General features: G+C 36.5%; 1 protein-coding gene across 2 annotated transcripts in view; it reads left to right on the forward strand.

The window, feature by feature from the left end:
- Positions 1-20,096, forward strand: part of CRPPA (CDP-L-ribitol pyrophosphorylase A) — a 125,724-nt gene that overhangs the window by 18,223 nt on the left and 87,405 nt on the right. For both annotated transcript variants that reach the window (XM_056334914.1, XM_056334915.1), the window contains exon 3: positions 7,192-7,341. In XM_056334914.1, the coding sequence (XP_056190889.1) occupies positions 7,192-7,341 (150 nt within the window). The remainder of the gene's footprint in view (positions 1-7,191; positions 7,342-20,096) is intronic.

The raw sequence follows: 20,096 nt of genomic DNA on the forward strand, positions 1-20,096 counted from the left end.
ATGACTTTGTCTTATTAGAAATTCTCCCCTTCGGATTTATAATATAAAAGATTTGAAAAGATCATTCTCTTAAATATATGAAATATTTTAATCTTATAATTGAGTTTTTTAATTTTGCTTTGAGGATTCTGATTGATAAATTTGAAATAAGAAATCTTTCACTAGAGACAATTCTTCCAACTTAAATGCCAATTACTGAGTATGGTTGAAGCATGTTTATTACTATAGATACAATTGGTTGAGTGCAGATGTCTGAATAGAAGAAATGCATGTTTCTACCCGTTTCATGCATCACGGATACTGTGTTTATTTCTGTATTTTTTTCATACTGTAGATGGCTGTGAATGCCATTCATGGTAAGTAGTTTGTGTAAAAGAATACTTTCCCTGTAGTAACATGTGGAAACAGTTTGATAGAATAAAACGAGTAGAAATTAATCATAGTTATTCTGAGCTTCTTTTGCTGGTTCATAGCCAGACCTCATTTAGAATGAAATCCTTAAGAGATGGTAGTGTTTGGTAACATATAAATAATCTTTCACCTAATAAAAAACATTCCAGGACATATTTTTAAACTGTTCGATACCTAGGTTGTCTAAATTAACATTGTTACTTTTATGGAGATGAGCAGTGTCCTAATGCAATCCGTGTTTTCATGGAAAAGCAAGACAAAATTGTTTGTACATTTACCAAATTCACCTCTACAAAATTGACTTTAATGGAGTTCCAAGATGGATGTATTTGTCCTGCTAAGTGTGGCTAGCCCCACAATCTCCAGACACAGTTTCAAAGAAATCAGCTGCTTTGAAGTAATGAAAATATTTCTAATATACTTTTATTTCCAGTGTATATGTGAAAGTCAAATTAATTTAGTCGCCCTGCCTTAGAAAAAATAATTTGGGAGTCTTTGTTCAGTACTATTTTGCTTGTCAGAGTTGAAAACAACTCTGATTAAAGAATTCACATTAATAAATGTGAATATTGAAAACATGTAAAAACATGAGAATAGGGGCGTTCTTTTAAAGATAGCACTCATAAGCTATGCTTGTATGTGTTTGACATCAGAATTATTCCTAAATAAATTGAAAACATTGAATCTAATGCAGTTAGGATGATTGGAATACAAAATGTACATTTACTTAATGCTACTAGACAGCTGAGAAGATAGAAAAGGGGAGATAAAGGCCATGAATGGAGAAGAAAAGTATTGGTGTAAAAACTAGAAGGGAGTCATGCTAGAAGGATGGGCAAGTCTGCTCATTTAGGACTAGACTCCAAAGTTTTAGGCTGTGATTGCCACTGACTTGAAGTTCAGGGTTGCAAATCGGCTGTGTAAGTGAACTCTGTGGGTCTGCATCAGTACTTGGGGCCTACTGGGGACAAGGGCGTACCAAAGACATAGCATACTTTTTTTTAGTATGCCAGCCTGCAGGATCTGTGGTTGTCTGAGCTTGTTGCCACACTGTTGTAAAACAAAAGGAATTGTAGTTGTGGTATTTTTTTGTAAGGACTTTGTGACACTGCAATTTTTTTTCCCCTTCCTGGTCCGTATCATTCAACTTGTTAAGCTTTGCAGCCATTTAGCATTCGTTGTTCTGTTGCAAATCTGGCTACTAAAAATGGTCAGATCAGTGATGATGCAGATGTGTTGGTTTTTCATGCTTTTTTTTTTGCTTCTGGATATTTGATAACTTGTTTGTGGTAGGTTGTATTCTAGATGTGGAATGTTGGTCTCAGCTGCATAATGCACTGTGTGTTGGGGGTATTTGTAACCTGGATAATTTCTTGCTTGTGATAAAAGCTTCATTTCCCTCCCTAATCTATCTGGAAATTTTAATGGTTTCTTTTTTTTTTCTTTTTTTTTTTCCCCAAATAAAATGAGGATTTTCAGGTTTTATGAATATTCAGTAAAAAGGTCTACTGCATTGTGTTATCCAGGTTGCTATATTGTGTGTAGGCTTCTGTGGCCTAAGCATTTGACCTTCACGTTGTAATGAAAGGTCTCATCAATACTGCTTGGATTTTACTCCCCTTGAACTGTGTTGTCTGATCTTAAAACACACCCTGGTTATGCATTCACTGATTACATGCATCTAAACAATTTCTTGTCAAAGTATGGTAAAACGAGAATGACACAGTGCTACTATTTAGTAGATTAGCATGCCTTGAATCTATTGAAAATACTAATGATACCCTATTATACTGACCTGCATTACGTAAGTAATCTTGTACTCTTTTTTTTTTTTTTTTCCAGTCACTGTTGAGTCTTTACACCTTGAACGTATGCTATACTCTAGGCAGTTATGCAAAAAACTGAATACAAAACTGAGAACCTTTTGTAAATGTTTTTGATTTTTGCTATTTAAAATGGGTTATAAAAGACACCTGTTGTTTCTAAAAGCATCTAGAGGCTGGTTCGGATTTCAGCAGATGGGTTGATAAGCTTACTTCCAAGAGATACCAGTCTGTCACTTCTGCTGAAGTTGATGGAATTCTGCGTTCTCAGGTCATTTTAGGACTGTTTTAAGGAAATGATAGAATAAAAGGATGTTTTTTGTTCCAGTATTTTGTCTGCAAAAGAAGCTTAAGTTAGCAGTATTTATTTCAATGTCTGTTATGCTATGAAATATTTATAGACCTTGCCTACAGAAATTTTGATACTTTAATGAATTTATTTAACAAAATATGCAAAAATGGGGAAAAGTGTATGTATTTCCTGGACATGCCAGTTTCACCAAAAGCAGTTCTTGACTGTGTTTCAAGTGGAGTGGCTTGTAAGGCTGTAAAGTGGACCTTTAAAGAAATTCAGTTTAACTATCCATTAACTATCCACTTCACATTCAGGAAGGGTGTATGATGCACTTTGTGTATGATTTTGAAAGCAAATCTGAGTCAAAATTATTAGAAATTGGAAGATAAATACTCTGAGTATGGAAATGTTAATATAAGACCCAGGCACTTGCTTTAGACACACAGGATTTGTATTTTGTGGTAGGTTAATTCAAAGTGTAAAAAAGATCTGTAAAACTATAATGACATCAACAAGTACTTACAATTTTAAATGTGGACAGTTCTAGGTTATAATTTTTTTTTTTTTTTTTTTTAATTCATGTCTGAACCTCTTGCCTGAGAGCCAGGCCAAATACCTCTACATTCCTGACATAAATAGCAAGTTGAAGCTTCTCAAACTAAAACAAATAAAATTTGAATACCTGATACTCAGTATATACTTTCTTTACTAATATGGAAATAGTTCTTTGTTACTGATTTATAACCAGAAAACCAACATGGAAATTCTTTGCAAAGAATAAAATATTTGGTGTTGTAACTGAGTAGATGTAGACTAGCTGAATGATTATGTTCTTCATTTACACCGCACAGTCATCAGGGGAAAAAGCTCCTTTGGATACAGTAGTACCTCATTGTATTACTTGCCTTACTGTGTGCTAATGTTTAAGCTTCTGAACTAAAAAAAAATGTAGTCTGTAGCCCTGTCGTAAGTACCTAAATTCCCCCTTCAGTTCATTGGAAGACTGCTAGGAGTGGAATTGAGAAAAAGCTTTGTGCCGAGTAGGGAGGATGTTTGTGCTAACCAGAAGGAAATAGTGTAGAACGAGCCATAAATCTTAAACTGTGCCCCTATTTGGCCTGCATGTGAGAACAAAATTCACAGCTCAGTTCTTCTGTTTTTACATGCCAGATATTATTGGGTTGACACCATGAATGAAGTTACCCATGAGCCAATTTTGGACGTGCAGTGAGGTCCGTGTAAGCCAGCTTGGGTTTGGCAGCTGTGTTGATGTATGCCAGCTAGAGGATGCTGCCAGAAGCGCTGCAGATACAGCGTTTCCTGCATTAGGGACCCAGCTCTCTTGTCCCATATGAAAAGCAGGGCATACACAGGCCAGTATTTTCCTTTGCTTGATCCCAGCTTCCCCCAGTCAGAAAGTGGCCTCAGGAACCAATGCAGTTCTTGTGTCACTGAGGTGGTAAACTCACCCCTGTGGTGGGTCACATCATGTGGCTGAGGGAGCTGGTGTGTGTGCTGAGGCAGAGAAAGGTCCTGCAGAAAGGAGAGCCAGGACTGAGCCAAACAACCAGCCGGTTGCTGTATCTTGTTTTAGGATTGTAAGGTTTCAACTCAGTGCTGCACCTCAGAGAGTACGCTCTAATCCACAGCCTGTGGCCTCAGCAGCTGACCATGTGAAGGTTTTCTGTGTAGTGGAAACTTCCTGGCTTTAGTAAGCACTAGAGCGCTGCGTTCCGCTATCAGAGCGTAGAGCAGGCATGGACAGAGTTGTCCTTTTTCGCAATAAAAGCGGAGTTCTTAAAAAATCAAGTTACTGCTAGTTACTGCGTACACAGAATTTCTCTCCCTCACATGATCAGAAGTCAGCCATAACTCTTATTCCTTGTATCAAACTTCATTTTTTCAGTGTCAGGTGTAGTTTGAGTGGACTTGCTGCTTTTTGTGCTTAACTTGTGATCCCTCCTTCGAACGGAGGGAGGGCAGGTAAGACAGTCTGCCACATCGGGCTCAGTTCTGTGGTAAACGTAAAGCAAAACTGTAGTTGCTTGAAAATGCGATTTGTTAAATTTTAGGTGCCATGAAGCTTTCAGTTAATCAAAAAGTTAATTGGGGATTTTAAAAAATTGACATGTTTGGATTTGTTAGAAATTAGATCTTCCTTGAATCTTCTGGAAGAGCTAGGCCTCAACAAGGCAGGAGATGTGGTTCAGTATTGTCACAAAGATACAGACATTCATAAATTTTTATTGTGCAATAAACCAGATGTCAAGAAAACAATGTGTTTCAGAGCTCTTTTAAGAATATAATTTTGAGTATTTCAATTTTATTTAGAATTGCAGTTTGGTTTTTTGTTCCTCAGAGTGCGTGTTTTACTTCTGAGATTTGGTTATGCAAGTCACATTGTATTCTCTGGGCCTGTTTTGTGCTTAAAATGTAACATGACATGATTGCTAAAAACTGTAATAAAATATTGGATCAGCCTAAGAAATCCTCTTTTGCTAACTGATTTTCTAGAATGGTAACTGTTCAGAATCAAAAATTTCAAATAGACTTAACTAATAGCAGAAAAGCTGTGGCTAGCATGCTACTCCATCTCTTTTCCCATGACCTTCTAATTTTATAATTTTTTTTGTGTGTGTGACCAATTAAAATATGACGGCAGAGCAAATAACATAGTCCAAATGCCCAGCAGCTGGGACACACAGAGGTAATAATCTATGTCCTAGAATCATAGGAAATAGAGAGGGGAGAAGTTGCAGATAGTTTAGTCTCTCTACTTCTGCTTATGCACAGCTTTTCCTCAGAGTACATCTGTTAAATTTACTCCTCATTTAATACATTGATATATTACTGAAATTATAGTGATGTTTAGTTCTGTCAGTTTGTCTTTTCTGTTACAGAAGTAATGGATCTTGCCTAGAACAGAAAGATGGACTAGGTGACCTCTCAAGATCCTGTACAGACAGTTTTATGATTTCATGGTTCTCACTGATTTTTCTGTACCATGATTTGCCTTTGGATGATAGTATTTTGCGCCATGTAGGGTTTTATATAGGTATCTCTTTCCACATATTGGAAAGAAAAGGTGCTTTTCAGATTTTGAGAAAGTGGTTCAGGTATTTCTTGTCATATGAATCTTCTGAATCTCTTCTTTCCCAACTCCCTGCCTGGTAGTTCATGCATATCAGTACTCTTTGGGCATGAGAAACTGGTTCACATCTCTGTCCTCATTCTGTAAAAGAATGAATTAAGAAGCTGTATTTTAGAGCTCATAAAGTGCTCAACACACTGACTGCATTCCTCTTTGTTTTATTGTTCAGTAGTATGAAAGGCAGAGGGAAGACAAGAAGTTCTTTCTCTTCTGAGAGGAAAAAAACTTTGGGCTCACTTTTAGTGTCTCATTCTGCTGTTGTATGCATACCTGAGGTCAAGAATCTTGTAAGAGTGGACAGGACTCATATGTATGAGGCCAGAATTTGCCAACAGAAGATAAATGAAATAAACAGTAACAGTGCTCTTAATTTATGTGAGTTGACCTATTTTTTTTTCCTGTGTCAAAGCTCACTAGCCCTCAGAAGATCATACGTGGCTGCAGTGAAAACTGTTAGAATTCACCATTGGGAGTGTTTTTCTAGATATACTGATTTAAGATGTTGGTTAATTCTGAATGTTTTGAAAAGCATAATTTACTCTTTTTTTATTATTATTCATAAAAATAGATACTAAACAGTGTAGTGTAAAGATGCCATTCCCAGTGGTTGGTGGTGTTAGGGAGCATGCTTTTTGCCCTGTGAACTTGATAAGCCGTGTTCTGTCAGTGCATCCTTTTCTTCATTATTACATGGACAGCTCTTGTCCCAGTTATCCTCCTATAAAGTTCATGTGAGCATTTGATAAGTGTTGTTTGAATCATGGGTAACTTTCAGGTATCAAAATGACTAAAACCAGCTAGGACAGTTCTGTTTCAGAGATGCCATAGGTTTTTAATACTACATATAGGTAAAAAGATCAGAGATATATGTTTAATTGGTTTCAGATCTAAGCAAAATCAAAACTGAAATACAAGCGTCTAAATACCTGTTTGGGGGCACAGTGCTGCTGGATACTGAATACTTTCTGATGTATATACTGTGTTCCCAGTGATTTCACTGATAAGTGTGGTTGCTTAGTATTTCAGGTGTTGAATTCAGCATGGAAGAACAAGCTCAATTTTCTGAAACTGTTCTTGTTGCTTATTTCTGAACAGTTTGGCTGAACTGAAATCTGTGAAAGCAATAGGTGTTGTGGAATGTCAACTCAGGTGTGTCTCTTGCTGTTTGATATCTGAATAGGCCTAGAACTGTCCTCACAGAAACTGCTTAATATGCATGTAGAAAAAAGTCTGGAAAACAAACATCTCAGATCTGTACATGTATTTGCAGTAGGTGTTTATGAAGGGCTTAAGTTGGTTTGTTTTGTAAATTGGTTCTCAGTGTGTATACTTATGCAGTCTTCCATTGCTATATTAATGTTAAGTCTCATACAAAGTAGTATGACTTCTACTTACTTATCTTTTATATATCTAATAATGTATAAAATGTATTTTAAAGCTCTTTTTTGACTGCAGCTCTGATATACATTAATATATATAACATTTAGGCTTCTGTGTATTTTGTTCCACAGGCAGCAGGAGCAATTCGTCCTCTAGTTTCCACTGTTATTGCCTCTACTGCAGATGGCTGTTTAGACCACTCACTGGAACGTGCGAGGTACAGAGCGAGTGAAATGCCTCAGGCTTTCTTGTTTGATATAATCTACGAAGCATACCAACAGGCAAGACTTTGAAACTTTCTAAGACCTTTTTCCATTTACTTTATTTAAAAAAAAACTTCTTTCAAAAGTAGAGATTCAGCATCTATTTCAGATCACATACAACTGTATGAGTATTTTCTGTAGTCTTTTGATGAAAATGCTTTATAATTCTGATCTGTTCAAGGTTTCCAATTATCAAACTGCCAAATACAAGAGGGAGCGAGGAGTCTAAGCTATTGGAAAGACAGATTTGCTTTTAATTTTTATTGCACGTTAAATAGGTTACTTAAATGAGTGGGTTAATGTGTTTAAAGTTAGGTATGTATTAAGTATTTATTGTTGACTAAGAGTATCAGTTTTGGATGCACAGTGTAATAATGACATACAATAATATGATGCGATATAGACTTTTAAAATATTGGGATAATATTAATTTGATACATATAGGTAAATAAGCCTTTGATTTGCTTTGTGTTGCATGTGTATTCCACGTGCTTAGATTAATGGCTGAAAATAATATTTATGTAGTCTCTGTTGTCATTCTCCAATTTTTTCCCAATATGTTTCTTTAACATAATCTTTATTTAAGAAAATAAAAATTGTGGGTAGTATATTGAATCCTGACTCTTTTGCCTTTATCCTTCTTGAAGACTGCTTTTGTTTGCCCCACCCTGCATTCAGTTTGCTGGAAACACTCCAGGCTTTCGTCTCAGCGTACTACTTCCTTTTCATTCATCACCTTGTGGAAATTGCCTGTCCTCCAGGTATCTTAGAGACTGACTGGAAGCAGAGCATTTCTTCATTTGTGACTTGGAATTATTTTTCACTCCAGTAATGCTGACAGTCATACTTCCCATCAGTCAGAGTAAACAAGCCCAAATTACTGATCTCCACCTTCAGAGAGTACGTAGCTTAGAAGTCACCACCAGCAGAACAAATGTGTGGACAGGCGATGAGGAAGAAACAGTTGCTTAATTGTTCAGTAATTGTTTTACTTAGAAACTTTGGCACAAATTCCATGTCATACCCTTTATGCATGATACTTGAAGCTATTCTTAGATGCTGAAGATGAAGGGCTATCCAAGATGAAGAGCTACTCAAGTGATTGGACTAGCTCCAATCTTTTTAGTTCTAATGGGAAGCAGGGGGATGTTCTTGGTGTATAGGGATAATACACAGCCGATACTTCTAAGTGAGATTCTAGCTTGAATGTAGTCGGTATACTAATGATACAGGCAGCATATATATGTATAGAACACATCTCAAGAGACAACAGCTGCTGTTGGTTTTGCAAATGTTTCTTCCTTGTTGGTGTACCTCTTGGCAAATTGCACGTTTATGTGGTGTTGCTCGAAAAAACCACCAAAAACAGCCCCCTATTTTTTCCTTCTGCATTTGCTCTTAGTTTGCAGATACAGTAGAGCTGGCAAATATATAAAAAGCTTTTGCCCTAAATGCCTTGCTCAAAAGGCAACTATATTTGCAGTCCCTGTGCTCCTCTGAATAGTGTTCTCTTCTCACATATGCACTCCATCAGTCGTCTTTTTTGTATCCCTCCTCTTTCAAGAACAAACCACCAAAGTTGTTAGCAAGCAACTAAGGCTATGGTTCCTTGTCCCCAGTTCCCTTTGCATTGGCTAGATTCTGGTCATTTAAATGCTCTGTGCCTTGGAGCTCTCAGAAGGATAACACTTCACTAAACCTCTCAACTCATATTGTTTGCTAATTATTTATGTTTCAATGGTCTCTAACTGTCCAAGTCAAGGATTAAGACCCTATTGTTCTGGGAACTGTACAAACAAATAAAAAAAGATAGATAATCGTTGTCCTGAAAAACTTGGTCAAGCTACTGTAAGACAGATTTTTGTTGCAGGAATGGATGCAGCTTATGATGCTTCCTAAATACTAACATACCCATAATTAGTTCCCACAACAACCTGGTGAAGCATGTAAGTATCATCGTACAGATGATCAAAAAAAGATAAAATAATTTTTTACTCATGTTGCAGGTCATTCACAAAGCTGGGAATGGAATTAATTTTGGCTGACTTGGCACGGGATCATGATCCCACTCCTGTGTATTTTATACAGTTGTGACCTTTATGCAACAGCAGTGTGGGAAAAAAAGTCAAACATGCATTCCTTAGAAAGAAACTGTCCATTTTTGAATGTCCAGATTTGAATTACTGCTTCAAATAACATAGGCTTTTCAGTTACATTGTGGGTAATGTGGAATACTGCTTTCAAACTCTCTCTCTATTTAAATGCATCATCTGATGTGAGTAGGTAGATTTAAAGAGTTTACTTCTGGATGTCCAAATGTGTGCCTTTTCATGAATGTAAGAGCAGTGAGTATCTCAACCACTAAGTTGCAACATTCAATTAGAGGTCAGCTGTCTGATCCTTACAGGTTTGTTGTCTATAGTCTTTTTTTGCTGCTCTTGTCTGGAAAGACCAGACTAGTGCTCTTTCTCCTTCTATTGCTGTTTTGAATGTATTTAGAGCTAGAAAGTGAAACAGAACAAGGTCTTACAAAAAAAAAAAGATTAGTCAGGATGAGTTTGGTACAGTGCTCTGGGTCATGCTCTGTTTGTGTTGAGAAAGGTATGTGCTCTGAATAATTAGAAAAGATAAGGTGGGCACCTGAAGGAGATAAGGAGACCATCAATTCAGGAAATCATTGAACAAAGAAAATTGAAAGATTTACTCCACCTAGATCCCACCTATTATGAATGGAATGATTGGGTGTCAAAATCAAATGAGTATTTATGTAAAGATGTTGTGTAACCTCTCAGGGAAAACTGTATAAAATACCTAACTTTTCACTGAAAAATTTGGAGCTAGTTTGTCTGGTGCGAATCGGCTAGCTCCCCAATGTTGCACAAAATAAATACCTTTGCTGCTTAAAGACAAAAATTCGTCTCTGAGCAGTTACTCTGTGCCTTTTTGGCATCAAAAGGAATAAGCTATTAACACTATTAAAATATGTAAAAATAAGGTTGTATGGTCTTTATCAAATTAAAAGTAATTTCCTTAGAATACTTTTTCTTGCTTGATTAAAAAGTTATAGTAATGATTGGGGGGAAAGTATATGTCTTGTACATAAAATGAATTGAAGCAGATACAACAAATGCCAAAGATTGGTTTACAATATTATCACAAAATATATGTATACTGCAGTGAATTCCCTTTAGATTTGGTGCAAAAAATCCAGCACAGATTTTGAGGACATACTGTCAGGTTGTTTGCATGCATTTAATAGTGATGCATCTCATTTTTGTGTGCTGGATCTCAATTTAGTTTTTACTTTTACCTTTTCTCTGTTGCCTAGAACATATATATTCCAAACAGCTCTTCTTTCTTCAGATACATCTTGCTTTCTGATTTAACTGTGATGATCAAGACTTCTGACATCATAACCATTAACTTTCCAGCTTTATAGTAGTGCTGTTGAACACTTCTAGAATTTTGTTGCTCAAAATTGCATGCACTCCGTTGTCTTTGTAATGACTTTGAGAGCTCATTAAACAAACACTCTTCATCACTTGCATATCTGATATTTAGGCCACCTTCAACAGGGCTTTTCAGGGATTAAAACCCAGTACTTTTATTTTTTTAATGTGATTTTCCTGGCTTTGGGGTTCTTTATTGCAACCACTTTGTGGAAGGAAAAAAAAAATAAATGACATCTACTTAGAGTCTGTTTGGTCAGTTACCTAGAAACAGTGTTAAATATTCCATCCATTACGTCTGAACTATGCTATGAAATAGTTTCTGCTGCTAATTTTTGCTCAGGTTTTGTGAAAGAATCAGGTTCTGTGCATGCATTATAGTGTTTTCAAAAGGGTTTCTTGTTAACCACTAGTCACATCTGGTTTTAATAGGTGTATTAACTTGAAATCTTCTGTTCTTTGGGACAGTCCTCTCTCACTTCCGTAATGTTTCTTGATCCTGATGGGGAAATTATTTCATCTTTCTACTTTGCTATTTTAAGGTAGCCAAGCCTGCAAAGTAGGGTTGGTTTGTTTGGTTTTAATCCCCGGAGAAGTAAATAAATCTGAAATGGGAAGAGCAATCAAGAAAAAATTGTGAGGTACTGAATACTGCTAGGTCTTCTGATGGTTAATTTTGAATATTTTTTTCTAACCATACTCAAACAATAGTATAGATTTATAAATATATTTCCTTAAAAATAATCTCGATCTTTTTCAGCTAGCATCAATTTTAGTGTCAGTTAGTAGTGGAAGCAGCCTTATTGATATGTCTGTGTGTATGCTTGAGAAGAAAAAACCCCGACTTTCAACGTTCCATATTTTTTCTTTTCTATTTGGGAAATGCAAGCAGTTTGAGAGCCATTGTTGTTTCTGGGTGAAGAAAGAATTGGGACTTCTTTGTGTTGGCCTTTTTGTGATGCAGCAGGTAGGTGGGGGTGCTTTTCAGTACTTCAGGGAAAGCTTTTCAGTATTCTGCCTCAAATGATAATGGCTCCAGTGCAGAAGGATCAGAAGACCACTGTTCAGGAAATAGCTGCTTCTTGCACTGCAGAATAGTGGCGCTGATTTTAATGTTTATAAAGTTTCTGTTACATCGTTACACGTTTTATTTTTAATTCAGGATACCTCTTGGCCCCTGTACTGAACATCACATAAACCAGACTAAAAACATTTAAAGTCAATATTGAAATTAAGCAACTTTTCAGAGCCCACAACAGCCAGTGGAGCTAAAATGATATCTTGATAGTCAAAGTCAGAATAGCAAAGCCTTTTATGTTGTTAGAGCACTCGGCTATAATAAATGAATAGGCATAATGGGATTTTGGAGGATACAGGCACCTACCCCCTATATGTAATGCTGCTTAATGCTTTCTGTTGCAAGTCTCTGTGTTCAGTTGGTTGTATGAAGCATGGGAAAACTGGTTACTTCTGTTTCAGTGAAGTATTTTGACACATCCACTTTCTAGTAGGACTTTGGAATTTGGTGTTGGGATGGTCCCGAGGAGAGAAAAGGATGAATCGTACAGGCCTCCTTATATACGCTTGTGAGTGTTACTGTATGACTCATCATATATGTGCCTCCTTACCTCATATTCTTAGGAAGTACAGCACTGCTTTCACGCCCTTCAATTTGTCAAATTTGTAAAATTTAAAGAAGTTATACATTTATAAAATTTATGAAAATTGTAGCTTTTATTTCTGTGATGAGTACTTCACACAAGGTGGACAAGTGACAGATGCAAACAACTGCAAGGGGAGAAAGAGATATATTTATAATGTGTGTGGTATCTTGCAAGCAGGATGCTTTACCTTAGCATGGATTTTTCCTTGGGATGTTGGGTAAAAGGCCATATAAACGTGTTAAAGGGATAAACGTAATGTTGCATTGGTGTTGCTATTAGTTTTGGTGTGTCCTAATTTGTGAGTTGTTTTCTGCACAATGTATTGAACCATACCACTAACCTTCAGTAAATATTAGTACTGGACAAGTTAAACCTTTTAAAATGAAAAATACAAATCTCTAATAACTAGCAATACCTGTGGAAAAGTTGTAAAATTGCAGAAGCCATGATTTACTTCAGTTCTAACCTACTTGGGACAAAACCAGCCAGTTGGAATTTTTTTTTAAGTGAATAAGAATTAAATTCCTGATACTTGGAAATGCATATTTCTTTTCTATTCTTGTCAGCCCTAAGGGAAATCAGAAAAGTTTAAGTGTTAATTGAAAATCCACCCTTTCCAAAGATAGCAAATAAAGGATAAATTCCTTAGACCAGACTTGTTCATTTTTGCTTAAGGTAGTTTCATGTTTCTGTTCAGCATTTTAATTTAAATAGGAGCAAACATGAAGTATGATCCTGTAAGCCTGGGTGGGGGTGGGGGGAAGACTTCACTTACTAGAAGTCAAGTGTTCCCCTGGAGCAGTATCTTTTATGGAATTAGAGTATCAGGAAGTCAGGTAGACTACCTTTGTCCTTTAATCAGAGTAGGCTGAGACTGATTTTTCTAATACCTCTCTCTGACATATTGTGAAATGCACAGAGATCTCGGAGATCTTTTATCTTTAACACAAAGCATCTTGTTGTATCATGTCATGTTAGCGTATGAAGTAACACAACCATGATATACAAAGGCTGAAATACCCAAATACAACAAAGCATTGTGTATTTGAAATTTGCCAAAGTAAGGAAGGTAGCAGGAACCATTAAAAAGCTTTGCCTTTCCTGATCTGGCAGAGAAACAGATGAAGATGGAAGCAGAAGAGTGGCATGTGGAAGGTCCTGACTAGTATCTGTGTCACAGGTATAAGCAAAAAGCCCAGAAAAGATGATATGACGTTTAGAGAGTTGTCAGCATGAATGATGAGGATACAATAGAATTGTTCACCAATGTGACCAGTCTGGTGAAGCCAAGTACCTTGTAAGAGGGAAGAGCTACACACAGCTGAAGAAAGGGTGGGACATGTTAGAAGGCTGTTCTGCAGGAATCCTTCACGTGTGGATGGCATGGCAATATGTGATCACTACTTAAAGATAGACTGATAAGTTTATATCAATCTTAATTTTAAAAAACAATTGTGATATACGATTTTTTTTTTTCCTGGTCATCTTTTATATGTTGTTTTACACTTAGCCTCAAGATGTTCTGTACCTGGGAAAATTTACCAAATCTACAGTAATTTTGGGGGGGGTTGTCTTGCATATGTAGTTAGTTTAATCATCTGTTGATAGTAGACTGTTTGTAGATTATGGAATTTTATATTTAGCTAATCAGAACAATGAAGTTGAAATAAAAGGAACAGGAAGCAGGAATATTCATTGAAGGAGGATGGTCTTCAACATGTTTAGAGATGTTTCTCTGATGCATGTCTATAACCTACTTACAGATACATGAAACAGATGGACCTTAGGGATTCAATCTAATCTGTGTAGAAACTATGTAGAGATTAGTACTTTTTGGGACTACACTGAATTAATACATCCGTTCGTAGCCAACATTACCCACTTTGGGATAATAAGCAATAACATATACTTACGGGATGTTACAGCATCTGCCTGCATAGGAGAGAGCTGCTATATATAAGCATAGTAATGACAAGATACAAAATAATAGTGTGTCAGGGAGAATCATGCAAATACTTTGATGCTAAATTCTGGGAGGCAGATGTTCTTCCACTCCCCCAAAAAATCATTACAAGATGTTCACAGATGGGGTTGAGAATGGGGAGAAGAGATATTCTGCAAACTGTCCAACCTGGCCCTCAGTAGAAGTAAAGGAAATCCCAAAATTGTTCTCATCTAACAAACCCCTGAGAATGTTCAGGGACGATTTTGCCAGAGTAAGAAAGGAAGTTGGCTTTGGCTATTGTTAGGCCCATTGTAGAAGTATTTGCTCAAAGTATTGTCTTTTCTGTATGTAAATAATAGGGAGTGTATTCCATGTGGATTTTGTAAACTTCTAAAGTGCTTTTTGAAAGGGCACGACATTACTGGGATTCTTCTTCAAACATGTGTGAAGCATTTTAGTATCCTCTGTAGCAGGGAAGTGGAGTCAGCTGTAGCAGTTTAGTAATATTTTGGCATAGGTCAGGCAAATCCTTCGAGGCAAAATGTCTAGACCGATTTGGGGATTTTCCTGTGGGTTCATTCTTTGTTAAAGAGATCAGTGTCTGTCAAATTAATATTGCCAGGAGCAACAGGCGATTAAATGAACAGCAGCGGACAAATTGTTGACTAAAACCTTGGCAACTTTGGGAGCAAGGGTCAGATTCAGAAAAAGGGCTGAACGGTCAAAATGTAATGGAGGCAGAATGTGGTCATTTAAATCTAATGCTGGAATCCTGAGAAAGAACCCACTGCTCACCTCCCTCCTAAGACTAAAGATATCTGAATATTCAAGACATCTCAACTTCTCTTTTTTTTTTACATTCACCAAACAAGAAACTTTGTTTATGCCAAGGCATCTACGTTATGGCAAGGCTGAACAGCTTAATATTTACCTCCTGTAAACATTCACTTGGAGAGAAAAGTTTTTAGCTTGATACTGTTCAGTCGTGATTTGGTGATGTGGATCAAAGCTGTTTGTTTTTGTAGTGTAGAAACACTGAAAAAGAGATCACCATTGTTTTTAACATGACAAAAAGTAGGTAAGATACATAGATTTTATCATAAGCTGTAATGGGTTGTTTCTTGGCCTTAAATTTACCTCATTTTTCTTCAAATGTATTTTGCGGTTTCTGTATGCTCTGTGTGTGTATGGACATCTATTTTGTTTTCCACCATCCCCAGCTTTCATCACCAACTTTGCTTTTGTATTTTGCAGTTGTATGTTCAGGTCTTCTGAATATATGCCATGTAACATTATTGTTGTGTTTTTCCTAATTCTGCATTCTGGGCTGTGTCTATAGGTTTTCTTCCTTTTCATCAACTGTATTCTGAAATACTGAATCAAGAATTGATTTGTGAATGAGAAGAACTAGCTAAAATAATAGTAATGTACTACTTGTATGATCTGTATGACAGTACTACAAGCCAATGCTCTTCATGTATGGAGTTCTAAAGACAGCATACTTCCACCTGCCTATGAAATTTAATAGGTAATTACAGTTTTAGTGTAACTGCCTACTTGATTGGTCCAAATCAACCTACTTGGCTGAATAGTGAAGTAGCATGGAATATTTCAGTTTGTTGAAATTCCTACTGTAGTTCCTTTGATGGTATAATAATACAGATTTTAATTAGCTGTATACTAGTGTCAAGATGGGGGATATCTGTGAGTTTTTCAATGTGCAATCTAAGCATATGAAATAACCTAACAAAAGAAACCTTTCTGCTGATTTGTCCATGGGTCATTAGGATTTTAGATCTGATTGTTTGACAAGGAAATCTGTGTAGCTCCTAAATGTTGGAAGAAAACAAAGTATCTCATTTCTCCTTATATGAGAAGTTTTTACTTTTTTAACAGCATCTCTTCAGTGTTGTGGTCCATTTCAGCTTGGATTTTATTTCTGGTTTTAATCCCATTAAAAAAAAATATTTCTTTGGAAGTTCAGTAGAACCTGAGTTCTGTTCCATTTCATTCCTGCTGAAAACTGGTAATTTTTTGGTTTTGATGCAAAATTCCAATGGAGCTAATTTTTTTATTATGCAGATTTGTAGAGGATTTTGATCTGCCCTTCTCCATTCATCTTCAGGCTGATGCACACAGACTGTTGCTTAAATACATGGTTGTCAGCCTCGCCTAAATTAATATCCTAATTTGTGAAGTCTTTATGTTGGGAGTCCTGAGATGTTTTCAAAAGAGATTTTACGGTTACTTCATCTGGCATCTATTTACCCTAGCAGCTTTGTTCTGCGATTTAGAGGAATAAGAATTTTTTCCCCTTTCCCTGTCCCTTAAAACCTACCCAATTCTACAGAATTCTTTTCAAGATAAATATACTAAGTGAATTTTGTCAGTAATGCCTTCATTTATTCAAAACCTGAAGCTAGATTGGTGGTCTGTTGAGAAAACTATGCTAGTTTAGATAGCTCTGTACTTGATTAGTTTTTTGGCGCAATGGTAGAGCCGGGATTTTGTATGAATCCCCACCTTGCCCTAATTAATTTCTGCCACAGGAATGTTTGGAGAAATTCTAATGCCTTGCATAAGAAAAAAAAAAAAAAAGTCTTTTTGCTAATGGGATAATTACTTCCATTTTATGGCACTCCTCATCCTGTAGGATCTCAAACCACTTGCAAATCCACATATTGGCTCTTGTAACTGGTGCAGTGGTGCAAAGCTGCCACACCCTGGGTAAAATCTGGGATCTCTGTAGCAGTCAAAAGGCATTTTGAATTCAGGTACTATTTGGAGGGTGTATGTTAGAGGGAGACCCACTGCAATTATTCTAGTTGGAAGTTAGACTGGATTGTGAGGGTATTGTTGTGTTACTGGATTTACCCTTATAAGTGTTCTGTATCCACAAGAATCACCCATTTGGCACAGGCTCAAAAAATGCTGAATAGCGAGTGAGAATCACTATGCAGCATATGGGAGACCACCCATCTAAATTGTCATCTGCTGCTTGTTTTGAGAAAACTAAGAAGAAAACAAGGTAGTGATGCTAGAGCTTTTAATCTCATAGCTACTGACAGTTTAGTGTCTCTTAGAAGGCAAGGAAAAGGACCATTTATGATCTTACATAATTTCAAGAGGTGATTCTCAAGTAAATTGTTCTGAGAATGTGAATAATCTTAACTGTTAAAAATATTTTTAAAATAAAGCATCCATTTTAACTTGGCCTGAATTTGGCTCACCTCTGCTTCTAAGGCTGATTAAATTTCCCCTTGTTTGCTTAATGTTAGAACTTGGTATATTTAGAACTCTCTTTACTGGGGGAATGTAAACAATCACTCTTTTACATTTTCTTAGAATAACCTAAATACTCTATAGTCTTCTACATTGGGACAGTATTTTTTGTCTGTCTTGTCCATATAACCATTTGCCAAATATTTTTCTAATTTACAAGATAATTTTCTAAAGTGTAAACAATGAGTCCTAACAACATATTTTGACTACTACTGTTGCCACATAGAATATTAACATTTTCTTCGTGGCATTGTAACTAAATTAGGACTTTTTTTAAAAGCTGAAATTGTATATGAGCTATGAAATTCCATGTTCAGCTGCATGCTCAAAATGACTCCTGTGTGCTTTTCTGATACCAGAAAAATTAATATTGTCTTACGGTTACTCAGGACCTGTTTTATGAAATCAATCTAATTAATAACTAGCTCTTAGTTGTATTAGGTATTTAATCTTTATAGCAATACTAATGTTTATTCTCACCTAGTTGGTGTTCTCATTTTTATTATACTAGTTTGTATGGACTTTGAAGTAATATTAGGAATATATCTACTGGTATGGCACAAAGAAAGACTGTTTGGTGATCTGTTAGTTTCAGGATTGTATGTGTAAAATGGGACTTCACCAGCAGTGATACTCATCCCAGTTACCAGTCGTATGGACACAATGCATTCCGAGTCCTGGCTGCTAGGGCATCTTGTGCCCACACTGCAAATGATGTGCTTCAGCAAGTGCCCTTGCGTATGACTTTTCACCTTGATTCCACCAGAAGGGAAATGACTTTGAGCTTTCCAGCAGCACAGTCAAGGGCATTTTGTATGGTTCTGAGTCGGGATGCAGGAAAGATTTGCACAAAAAAAGAACCTCTCCTGCACACTACATTGGTAACGTAGACACAACCCTTGGCATTTCTTTTTTTTTTTTTTTTGCCTGCTGGTGCCCTTCTTTCTTCAGCAAAGCACCTCCAGTTATTCTTGATCAAATTTTTATTCCTTAATAGCAAAGCTGCACTTTCCACCCTCTCTCTATAGGTTGATCATGATTTGTCTAGTAGAACCTAGAAGACCTCATTCTCTGGAAGGATTGAATTATAGATGGGTATGTAAGGGTCAGGGCTCTCTATCTAGTTTTCAAAAAATACTAGTTTTTATCAAAATGATAGCATTAGTGATTTTATGATTTTGGTGTGAAGTTGAGCACACGTACTTCTTTTCTGGGATGGTTGGTTTGTTTGGACCTCTGCTTTTGCAGAGACAGAAGCAGTAGCAGCCAGGATAAGATTAAGACTTAAAAAGTAGGCTTTAATCATAAATCATTTAGGTTGGAAAAGACCTTTAAGATGATCAGTTCCAACCATTAGCCTAACGCTGCCAAGTCCACCACTAAACCATGTCCCTAAGCATCACATCTACACATCTTTTAAATACCTCCAGGGATGGTGACTCTACCACTTCTCTGGACAGCCTGTTCCAATGCTTGACCACCCTTTTGGTGAAGAAATTTTTCTTAATATCCAATTTAAACCTTCCCTGGTGCGACTTGAGGCAATGATACAAACTATCATAATAATCTTCTAGAGTATCTGCAAGTATCTTGAGGCATGGATTTAAGAGCAGAAAAGGTAGTTTATGCTTTCTCAAAAGAATTTTCAAACGTGCTCTTTTTGTTTCTTTTATCCAGAGTCACACTTAAGGATGCTGGGGCTGGGACCTAGTTTTGTGATTATACTTCAGCTTCTGTTTCATTTTGAGGTCAGAGCTGGAAAATGACAGTCAATAAAATGGATATATTTTCTAATTGTCGGTTTACCTTATTTCAGTGTTACTGTTGTAGTGATTCATTGATGAATCTAAATCAAAGTAAATGACTTCTTAGCAATTTTGATAGAATAGGGCACTGAAAACAAGGGGTTTTCAATCCAGGTCATTAGTCCTAGATCCTATCTTTTCACCTGTGATTTGTTGCTTAGCAGTTAAAGGAATTTGTCCCAGATGGACAGAAATATCCACATAATTTTTTTTCTTAGATCTCACACAATGATTTTAATTTATGCTCAGAAGTGCAAACTTTTATATTAGTTCTCTGCATCCATATGCATTTCTGAATCCCACTGAGTTTCTGCTTTTGCATGTTGTGACAGTGAATTTTTCAAGCAAATTTGTTTTTAAAGAAACAAACAAAAAAAAGCAAAGTTATCCCTAACCTTAGCTAGCAGCTAAAACAGTGATAGGGAAAGCACATTTCTTGCCACCCACACTGCATGTTTGTGCTCCGCATTCTTGCTTCTATGGGACTCCTACTGCCTAGCAGTGAGTTGTGTACAGTGAAGAGTAATTGTCAGCCTCAACATAAAGAGAGATTATAAACTACTTTCTAAGAAGACTAATAGGAAGAAAATGTGCAGCTGACTTGATTTGGGAGCTCGTATGTCTACAG

This window comes from Falco biarmicus, chromosome 4, assembly GCF_023638135.1.
Source record: "Falco biarmicus isolate bFalBia1 chromosome 4, bFalBia1.pri, whole genome shotgun sequence".
Classification (NCBI taxonomy): Eukaryota; Metazoa; Chordata; class Aves; order Falconiformes; family Falconidae; genus Falco; species Falco biarmicus.